The sequence below is a fragment of the Centruroides sculpturatus genome, unplaced genomic scaffold, assembly GCF_000671375.1.
Source record: "Centruroides sculpturatus isolate CEXI.00-Female unplaced genomic scaffold, Cexi_2.0 scaffold334, whole genome shotgun sequence".
NCBI lineage: Eukaryota > Metazoa > Arthropoda > Arachnida > Scorpiones > Buthidae > Centruroides > Centruroides sculpturatus.
Window position 1 is genome coordinate 79629 of NW_019384688.1, and position 11578 is coordinate 91206.

General features: G+C 30.8%; 1 protein-coding gene across 1 annotated transcript in view; it reads right to left on the reverse strand.

Moving 5' to 3' along the window:
- LOC111627100 (gamma-tubulin complex component 3 homolog) overlaps window positions 1-11578 on the reverse strand; it is a 56936-nt gene that overhangs the window by 32720 nt on the left and 12638 nt on the right. The window contains exon 2 of the mRNA XM_023370655.1: window positions 3189-3234. Coding sequence (XP_023226423.1) covers window positions 3189-3234 — 46 coding nt within the window. The remainder of the gene's footprint in view (window positions 1-3188; window positions 3235-11578) is intronic.

The following is an 11578-nucleotide window of genomic DNA, read 5'->3' on the forward strand; positions in this document are numbered from 1 at the left end:
AATCTGCAGTAAGTTGGCTGGAACAGCAGTACCTAGAGAGACAAATTCATCAAACATATACAATGCCAACCAATAGAAACAGCAAAACATCTCTTGCAAAAAATAAACTATAAAAACAGAACAAACAGCAAAAGACAGTAAAGATTTTTCTCTAAAGTGGAAAAGAGCAGTCATAATGATTGATACTGTCAAAAATCTTATGAAGAGCATTCAAAAGGAATGTAGCAAAATTTAAATGTTAAAATTATTTAAGTCTTAAATATATTTTAAATAAAAGTAAACTTTTTCTGATTACATTACATATAAAAAAGTTATTATTTTTTAATTTTACAGATTCCTATCATTACAGTCCTTAATTGTTAGAACAGTTAAAAATAAAATCAAATGTCTCAAATTTGTACTTTGTTGACATATTTCTGTTTTTAAGATTCTAAAATTGTGTAATGCAAAGTTGAAAATATCAATAAAGAAACAGAACAAAATATTTAGCTATTAAGAGCTGAAAGTATAACCTTTTAGTATTAGTATCAATACATTTAAATTAATATAAAACAAAAATTATTCCTCCTAAATACTGCAGTTGAAATTCCTGCAGTATTTAGGAGGAATATGAAGGGCAGCAACACATTTACCAAGAATATTTGACAGGCTTGATGAAGTTCAGGTTGAGAGAATATACTAGACATTCCATACAGACAGACAACAGTCACCTCTTCAAGATATTGCTGTACAGGTGAGGTATGTGAGGACAAGCATTTATCAGCTTGCAATATAAATTGCCAATTGTGGCTGCATACAGATAATAAAGAAGTACAAGATATCATCCTGTATCTCTTTAGTAGTCAAATTTCCATGTGACAAGACTTAGAGGTTGGTATATCCACCTAAAGAGATACCTTCCCATACTAGCACACTATTTCTACTATGGATATGAGAGAAATGATATCAGGTCCTTGACTCTATCCAGATGAAGACTCCATCACAAAACAGTCTGTAAAGCATATCTTGAACCATCCATAAAAATTACATGCCTCCAGTAATTTAAGACTTCAGTTCATATGCATGCATACCAATTCAAATACTATATTCCCTCCTGTGGCAGTTAGGGTCATGCATATTACTAACTGTCTATCCATAGACCTCCTTCATGTCTTCTGTGTTCCATAAGAGTTGATACTATTTTTCTGTACCCATAGCAAGCACAGATCTCAGGTGAGTCCAAATTGCAGTCTTATTCAGGTGAGCAGATAGCCACAAATAGTAATCTTCTGAAAATATTGTTGCTTTAGATCTACATTAGCAATATCTTTGGAAAGCTGATCCTATAGTTTATAACTGTTTTCACATCTCGTAGACCACAAATCAATTTAAATTTAACCATCTTGCAACATCTGCATGACTTTGTTAGCTTTGTTTTGAGTCTTCCAGTAGCTCTGTAGCATAATTCCACTGATAAATGATGACTCCAAGTCATTTTAACAAAATGATTATTTCAAAATCTTTTCTTTTATCAAACACAAATAGGAATTTACTAAAAAACAGCAAATTTTATGCTCTTGCAAACTTGCATAAATCAATGCAAGTGTAACTTATTTGCATTCTGAACACAAGTTCTACATACCTTTGTCCAAAACATATCCCAGTTTCATACATACTGGGTGTAGTTACCCATATAAACTGTAATTTTTCATTTGTTCCTTAATTTATGGAAACTGGTGTATTATAAAAATATAATAAACAGTGGTAGTTTAAGCACTGTAGAACTGCAACACTCCAATAAAAATAAAATCATAAAATAGCAACCATATATAATTACAGTGAAATTAAAATCAATTTAAGTTAATATATGTATATATATATACAGTACTAGCTGTTACCTGCAACTTTGCCTGCAAGGATTTTGCAAGCAAACCCCATTTATATACAGTATTTCAACAACCATAGTAATTGTTATATAACACCTACTGCTGAGAATGATGAGAATTGCCGAGAATCAAACGAACTATTTTCAATTTGATCAATTTTCTGGAACATTTACAATCGTTCTATAATCAAACCAATATGCAATAACAAATTCAAATTTAAAATGATTCAAACATTTTTAAAATCGAAGTAGATAAAAATATTTATAACAATGTCTGAAATGTTATTAATTTAATACACCTAAGTACTTGATGAAGACTAAATCCTCTCCCTTTCCCTGAGGGGGAATTTCGAAAAATCCCTTCTTAGTGTGTATTGCCATGGCATACCCTACTAAAACGCAGATAAAAACAAAAAATCGCATCTAAAATAGTACAGTAGAAGCTGTTCTTCTGGTTAAGCCTTAATGCTCTCCCTCTCCCCATGGGAAAATTTCTAAAAATTCCTTCTTAGTGTGCGTTTTCATGATGTACCCTAACTGTGTACCAAATTTCACCTCTTTAGGTTCAACGGTTTGCTCTGGGCGATGATGAATCAGTGAGTCATTCAGTCAGTCAGGACAAGCAATTTTATATATATAGATGTATAATTATAGTATTTATGTTAAAATTAAACTAATTTAATATTGATTTTATTCAGACTACATTTATACTTCTAAACTTCATATTTTAATGAAAAATATAGCAAAAGTAATTAAATTGGAAAAAAATTAATAATTTAAAATGATCATTAATTCAATCATATCAAAATCTATCAGAAGGAATAGAAGGATTAATCAAAATTAATGCAAATAATGATCAGATGAGAGAGAGAGAACCCCTTCTAAAACACTAAAAATATGAAACTTTTAATCTTATCATACAAAAGAAATTAGAACAAACTAAAATGGTTAACTGTTGGTAAAGAAAATTTTTTATTTCTACACATCATTTTAAATTTTGTCATCAATAAATAATAATAGATTGTTTCCTCTCAAATCTATAAAATTTCCTATTTTCTAGATTTGCAAAATTTTACAGAATACAAAACTCATAAATATTGATACAGTGATATTTAAGTTCATAATTGCCATTGAACACTTTCCACATTTCTGAGTTGTAAACTAAAATTATTGTTAACAATAAAATATCACAAATTTGTAGAATTTCATTTTTTTTTCTTATTGATGTATCAGTGATAAAATTTTCACAGATAATTTACTATTAAAACTTTAAATTTTATTAAGAATACTTCTATAATTTTAAAAATTTATTAATCTTACTTACCTGCCTAATACTCGCAATGCATATTGATACCACAATGTTACTGCATCTGAAAACAAAATTTTAATTAAACAAATTATATTCTTATTTAATGCAATTTAAATACATAAATTAAGAATTAAGTTTTGAGAACAAATTCATTAGAAGTGAATAAAAGTACTTATAAAAAAGATTCAGCATTAGAGGCTTTTATTATTATGCAAACCATTCCCTAAAACAACTTTAAAATGCATTGTCATCAGACAGGTATCTTCTCAAAGTTTCAGCCTTCTATGTTAATTGGATAAAATTTGAATTGAAAGACTTGAGGACATGATACAAAGAAAGTTAAATAAAAGCTCATTAAAAAATATGGTAATTTATATAGTAAACATGAATTGAAGAATACAAATAAAATTTTGTTTTCACCATCCGTCATTTCACAGTCACCAGTGATAATCCAAAAGACAGGTGCTCCCTTACAAACAGGTTAGGTACAGTACCTGAGATTTTGTCATAAGTCAAAAACCAACCCAGAAAGTCATTTATATAGAATAACCACACATTGTTAGTGTTTGATCCTTCAATGTATTTACTAGAATAAATTATGCTCATTTATCTGGTTGCTACTGCTTAGCTGTGAGTGTTTCAAACAGGGTTTTTTCCCCCACCTAATGCACTTAGTTTTATATCATCAAGTTTAGTTTCCATGGTAATAGAGCAACACTTTTTGTTCGCATTTATCTCCACTGTTAGATTTACAATTACATTTTGGATGAATTTTTGAAGTACTAATCATAAAAGTTTATAAAAATTACAAACAATGATAAAAAATGCTGTTACTCCAACATTACCGACTTCGATGCCACCTCACATATGACAATGGAACATCAGAATTTGCACAAAATTTAATTTTACACACAGTCAAAATGTTTGTAAATCTGAAAGTTCGTAAGTAAGAGAGCTCTTGAACGTAAAACTTCACTTACAAAGACAAACTTTTATTTTTTTACAAAAACCATAGGATCAAACAAAAGACTATCTCTGTACATAAATAACAACTTCCTGTATTGATATCAAGCCAAACAATTGTTGTAATTAATTAATATGCTATAATTAATAATTAGAAACTAAGTAATTTGGTATTAGAGATAGACATTAGGCACCATCTGGAAGAAAAAACTAGCCCAGAATGGAGCTTGACATTGCAACCTCCACTTACCATATGGTGCACTTGCTAGTTATACCATCTGGACCCCAAGCAGGTCTTCGATTCCAGATGTATTTCACATATTCATAGTGGAGTACATAGGCCACAGTGAATAAGTTGCCCCCAGCTGATGTTGTAAGTAACCGTGAATGGTTATATGTAAATTTAAACATGTCTGGAAGTGAAGACCTGCTCAGGGTCCAGATGGTGTAACTGGTAAGTGCACAGCACCATAAGTGGAGATTGCAGGTTCAAGCCCCGCTCTGGGCTAGTTCTTTTCTTCAGACAGTTCTAAATTATTTAATAAATTATAATTGTTCATTTAGATAAAAGATGATGCCTAATGTCTACCTCTAGTACCAAATTACTTAGTTTCTAATTATTAATTATAGCATATTAATAGCCCAATTAATTATGGCAATTGTTTTGGACTGTCAATGTTGACTGTGAAACAATAGATTGTAAAGACAAAATTTTATTTGTATTCTTCAATATATTTTTACTATTAAATAAAAGCATTTAAAAAAAATCAACTCAAAATGAGATTCAAATATGCAACTCTGCAAGTGTGACAAGCATATTACATAGTAAGTCCAAAATTTTCCAGCCTGACCACATTTAAACAATAGATTGCATATTATTTTGTCATTGGCTGATTAGTTAATCCGTTAATAAATTCAAATAAAAATGTTGAAATTCATTACAGTCACTTCTTGACTTAGAACAGGGTTCGGTTCTGCAACTTCAAACATAAGTCGAATTTCATACAAAAATAAATAATATAATTATAATAGACATATGTATGACATCAAAATTAATAGCTTTCATTTCTGATTTTTTAATTGTTAACTACATGTAAGTATATAATTACATACATAAATAATAGTATATATGTTACCGCTAAAGCTCGAAATCTGTTAATGTGTGCATTACCTAGCTAATCTGCAGATTAACTAGGGTGATCCGTTAAAGCTGCAAAAATTATTCCATTTCTCAAATTACCTAGGTAATGTTCAGATTATCTAGGTAATCTGCAAATTACCTACTAGGCACTCGGTAAAGTGAAAATAAGATTTTTGCTGGAACAACAGCAACGTTTCTGTACGCTTAAATTAACATAATGTTATTTATTTAATTTTCAATATCTAAAGAATCAAGTTAATACAATCAACAAATTAGTTGATTGAATCAATCATCAATCAATTAAAAAAACTTTAATACAAAAATCAAACGGTTTAAAATATTACTACAATTAGGGAAATGAATTTGCAAAACATATGATAAAATTGTACTTACTTATTAGTGCAATCTAAAGATTGGTGACACTTTGAATTACGTAGCAATTGGTTTTTGCGACAAGCACGCCTATTTGTGGTACATTTAGATTTGCAGTCACATTTTCTGAAACCCTGCCCAGTACCAAGGGATTGTTTTATTGCTGTTTGACGTAAAGATATTTCTACAGCAGGGACATCCATCTTCTTTCGTTAAAAATCTCTCTTTGCAAACACTGAATTCAGATTTTGCATACAATTGTTTTAAAATACCTGTTTTAGTATCAAGTTTATAAAAGCCATCCTCTGTTTTACTAAGAACCACAGCTAAAATTGAACGTGCATCAGTTTTTGCTCTGTCTTCTTCGGGTACTTTAATTCTCACAGCGAAACCTTCATCGACGTTTGGGTGCTTTGCATTAGAAACTGCTAACATTTTCTTTGCTTGCTTTTCTAAACATTTCTTGGCTTCATCACGCTGTATTTTCTGATCCATATTCTTTTTACAGATGATGCACAATACATTCTTACCATACCCTTCCTCTTTAGGATCTACTTCACCACAAACTGCGTGAACAAACATATTACACGATTTACACTTGTGAGCACTTGATGCTGCTTTTGAGCAAACAATACAGACTATGTCTTGTATAGTGCTCTTTACAGGCTCCGTACGAAACTGTGATGGCGATTCTGCTGAAGTTGAGAGTAACTCAGTGATGACTTCTTCAACTTGCAGAGGCGATTCCTTGGAGGTGCAGGGTAACTGAATATTCTTCGTGACTGCATCATCAATCAACGGTATAGAAGGCAGTTTAAGATTACTATCGGTAAATTCTTGTATTTCTATAGGTGATTCTGTAGAAGCGGGGGATAACGGAATGTCCTCTTGAGTAAGATTTGACTGTGATCTCATAATCACAGTCTCTTGTGAATCTTCTAATTTTTCAAGGTCTTCTTCAGTTTTTATCGAATGTCAAACAATTCTCCGGCATGGACAAACTTTTTCAAACCTTTCTCGCGCATCTGACAACGGCTCAATGAGTTTTTCACAGCCTCGTACAGTCAACACATCACACCTTTGAATTATTTGATAATCTCGAGATGATTCTTTCTTCTTGGAAACTTTTATTTGCTTTACATCTTCAATTATGGAATCATACTTTGGTTTGTTATTAAAACACTACGTATTATATTTTAAATCTTCGCTAAAGAGGTTTGCGAAGAATCTTTTCTTGATTTTACTCACCAATTCGGTGCTTTCTTGCATTCTAGGATTTAAATTTATCTACGTAAAAAGAAGGAGTGGGGAAAGGAAGTGAAAGAAACAAACTTTTGAACTTTAACGATACGGAAGCCGTTAATGTGCAGATTACCTAGATACTCTGCAAATTACCTAGGTAATTTGAGAAATTGAACAATTTTCGCAGCTTTAACGGATCACCCTAGTTAATCTGCAGATTAGCTAGGTAATGTACACATTAACGGATTTCGAGCTTTAGCGGTAACATATATATATATATAAGCATTATTCTGGATTATTGTCATCATCTGTGCTACTGATATTCATTGCTGACTCTTGAACTCTTGAGATTTATCAGCAAATGTAGTAGTAGTGGTTTTTGTTTTTATAAACAAGTCCAATTTTGTTTTGACAGTTTGTTATTTCTTTTCATTATAAATTTCACTATAACAGGCAAGTGCTTGGTGAATGTTGCTTTGTGCCTTCGAAAATCTATCATTGTCTGAGTCCATATTTTCAAATTTTTTAAATGCCTCATTGATTTTGCTAAAAGCTGATGCCATTTCTTTCAGTACAAATTTTTTGGTCTCTCATTAATTTTACCAGCCATTTTGGGACTAAAATATCATGTATCAATGTAAAATAAAGTAGAATTTCCAATTTACACTGGGAGTAAACTACTTATAACAAAACAATTAGCCACTTTACACAAGCACATGTGAAGGATAACTAACTGCACAACAAAACTAAAAATGGTGCAATCAATCTCCAGAAGCGTGCAAGATATATATGTATATGATATATCAGGGGTGCACAACCTGCGGCCCGCGGGCCACATACAGCCCCTTATCAAGGTTTATGCGGCCCGCGGACGGTACAGGCCAAATTCCTTTTTTCAAAGTTTCTAAGTGTAGAACTTTTCCCTTTCACAGAGTCATTAGCACCCAACTATTTTATAACTTTCCCTGAAGTGAGAAAGGGGGGGTTGTTCTATAAATAAGTCTATTTCTAGCTAACACTTTCTGGTTTAGATATCGAATATTCTAAGTCTAATACATAATATTATAACGATTTTTTGAAGAATCAAATAAAATAAAATGATGTTAGAACGTCATTTCCGATATTATCAGGAAGTTTCTATTTTGGCGGAAAATCTTCAATTTTATGCTTCGGAAAACTTGCTTATTCGTCTAAATAGCGTCAAATAACAAAAATAAATGAAAATAGTGCTGAAAAACAATGAAAATAACGATTTTTTATGATTTGTTTACATTCTAGATTCTGATTGGTATTGTCAAATTTGAATCAATCTTTTCTGAAAAGACACTTATTCGTCAACCTAATGTCATTCAAACTAGAAAAAACTAACCAGAGTTCAAAAAAAATGTACAAAAAGCTATAACAACCAATAATTTACAACAATATCTCTCCATAGACTAAGAATAGAAAAAAATTTTNACCTGTTTACCTTTTTTAATTTTTTATACCAGTCTACGGACTCGGGACTTATTAAGCCTCCAAAAGTCAGAAACGAATGGAAAACTAGTAGTTTTCCGTGTACTAAAGATTAGTACAGTACGGTAATATAAAAAAATTTATTTTAAGCTTACAAACAAATAAATTTTAGTTTTTAATATAGTACAGAAAAAAGTAATTTAAATTTACAAATGCATGTACTGTAAATACAGTACATACTTGTAAATGTATATATTATAATATGATTTTATGTGCTTTAAACGTTTTTCTAGTGATATTACAACTTCAATATTTGTGGCGAGCAGACGTAAAGACAAATAAAATGACTTAAACTTGATTTTTATTTTTCCATATACTTTTTTGACAAATGACGTATAATCAGGAACGACGTAACTCGAGGTATACCTGTATATGTAAAAAAAACTGGATAAACTAAAGTATAACACACACACACACACAAAAAAAAACCAAAAATTCAGCAAAAGAAATGTAAAATTTAATGATAAACTAACACTTTCAATGGTTTACTTCTGCTGTAAACCAAAACAGTGCTTATTTCCAAATATTTTCACAAACGTTTTCGAACTTAGTTCTTCTTCAGGTGAATAAAACGGGTAGAATCGATGTTATTCGAAATCTGAACGCAATGTTCTAAGGAAACTCGTGCAATCATCGTGTTAAACTTGCGCATGCTCTGTAGATAGAAGGATCGCTTTTAGCNGTGCAAAAGTCTGTTAAATAGTTACCAGTGGAGTGTTTTTATTGTGTATAATTAATAAAAAAGACAGTTCATGGACTATCATAACATAGAAAAATACACACGGTAAGTTTTTTAAAATTCGTTTTTATAACGTTAATCAAGATCTACATCTGTAATTTTTTTAAAACTTTAGATAATTTTTTGAAATTTTTGTAGATTTTTAAAAGTTTTATTGAGTATAATTGCTAGATCTAATATAGAGTAAAATTTGTTACAGCAAGACATAAATAAAAATAATTTAGTGTGCTCAGGATGAAAGTGCTAAAGGGATGTATAAATAAAACTGTGTACTCAAATGGTATTGTAATACTAAAATATTTATTGTTATGTTAAATATTTACTTACAGAAAAAGTTTATGTAAACTTTTGTATTTTATAGTACTGAAGAGGGACCTTTTTTAGAAAAGGACCGAAATGCATCTATAGTAATAGAATAAAGTGAAATCATTGGCTAAAGCTGTGAGATAGTCTACCGCCAATATTAAAATTTACATTTTAAATGTGGATTTACAAAGACTTTACAATATATGTATTTAAAATGTAAAAATTGTTCAACATTACTAATGCTTTGAGAAGAATGATAAAAATAAAACCTAACAGAAAGAGCTAGCCTAAAAGAAGGAATAAAAATGTAAGATTACGGTTTAAACATTAAAGAACCTATAGGAAAAGTCAATCAGTGAATAAAACCATTAAAATATTTGTAAAAAAGAGATCAAAATATTTAATGAGATTAGTAAGAGAGGGAAATCCCAAGCTAGACTTAGCAACATTAAGGTTAGGTGTAAACAGGAATTTAGCAAGTTTGTTTAAAATAAGATTGGGTAACCATTGCCAAAATCGAAAGACAATAATCAAATAACAATTGGAAGTTAGCAAAGAAGAGGGAGCATAGTACTGTTTTAGACAAAATGGATTTACAAAAGCACCATAATGTGTGTCGACAAATAACTAAAGATTTTATAATTTTATGAGTAATCTTTTAAAAGAAAGTTCATTATCAATAATGATTCCAAGGTCATTAAAGGAATTAACATATTGAATAAGTTTGTTGTTTATGTAAAAAGGGGATAAATGGATATTGAAGTTTAAAGAAAAGCACATTGTAACAATTTTATCTACATTAATTTTAAGGTTAGCAAATTCAAGAAGGGAAGAAAGACATGAGGTTAAGGTCTGATTAAAGTGCATAAGGATTGTGGTTTACCAATTTAATGTTGCCAGCATAAGCAACAGTAAAATTAAGTTGACCTAGAATATTGTTAAAATTGGCTGAGAAAATAAAGACTGCTTAATGTAGAACCTTGTTGACTGCCACAGACTAGGGAAAAAATCAAGGAATTCAAAATCAACAAGCTTAATTTTAGAGGTATGCAAAGAAAATAAGCCAGGAATGGAATGCAGGATCAATATCAAAGTGTTCTCTGCAGGTTGATAGAAGAATGTTCTGAAGTATTGAATCAAAAGCTTGACTGATATCAATATAAATAATGCACACAGGATGCTTTCTAAACTATAGAATAGGTGTGATTTGCAAAATTTTATAGAATTATCTAGGAGATCAGTAGTGGTGGAATAGCTTTGAAGGCACAATCTTGATCTGGAAATGATTCAGATGAAATTGAAGAATATAATCTATGCTATAAGCATAACTCAAAAATTTTTAACATTGCAGTGGAAATGGTAATGGGGCAAAATGAGTCTGTCTTTTTTAGGGACAATCTGTCTATAATTATGATAGATGCAAGCCACTGCCTGGGGACAAAACTAACACATTAGTTACACAAATGTATCTACTTAAACAAATAAACTAACTAAATTCATCAACTTTTTAACACATTTCAGAAAATCTACTTTATTATATACAGTGGTACCTCAGGATACAAACACCCCAGCATATGAAATTTTCAGGATACAACATGAAATTCGAACATATTTTTGCTCCACGGTACGAACAAAAACTCACCATACGACGTTACATTAGTTCACAGCACCAATTTTTATTCACTTCTGTTCATTGGTCTCAGTCCGCATGTTTGCTTCGTTGTGGAAGAATCTCGCTCGATAAAGGAAATCTTGAGGTATTATCAGAAAGTGACTGATTTTATTGAAAAGAAACATCCCGAAAAGGTTCACACTGGCCATATTGCTGCTCGGAGTAATGACATTTGCCTAAGTCATTTTAGAAACATTTAAAAAAGTAGGCAAAGACAAACCTCTTTGGATAGATATTTTACCAAGCGACCTCTATCCAGTGAAAGTGCTGGTGGAAGTGAAGGAAAGACAGCAAAAAGCATCAAATAAAAAATTAAAAAATATATATAAAACAGAAAAGTTAAAAAATTAGTGTTAAGTTATTTTTAAGTTATTGTTACATTATGTTATGTAAGTTAAGTTTTAGTATCATTTCCCTTCTCCCTCTCTTCCGCCACCAGTTTACACCTCCACCGT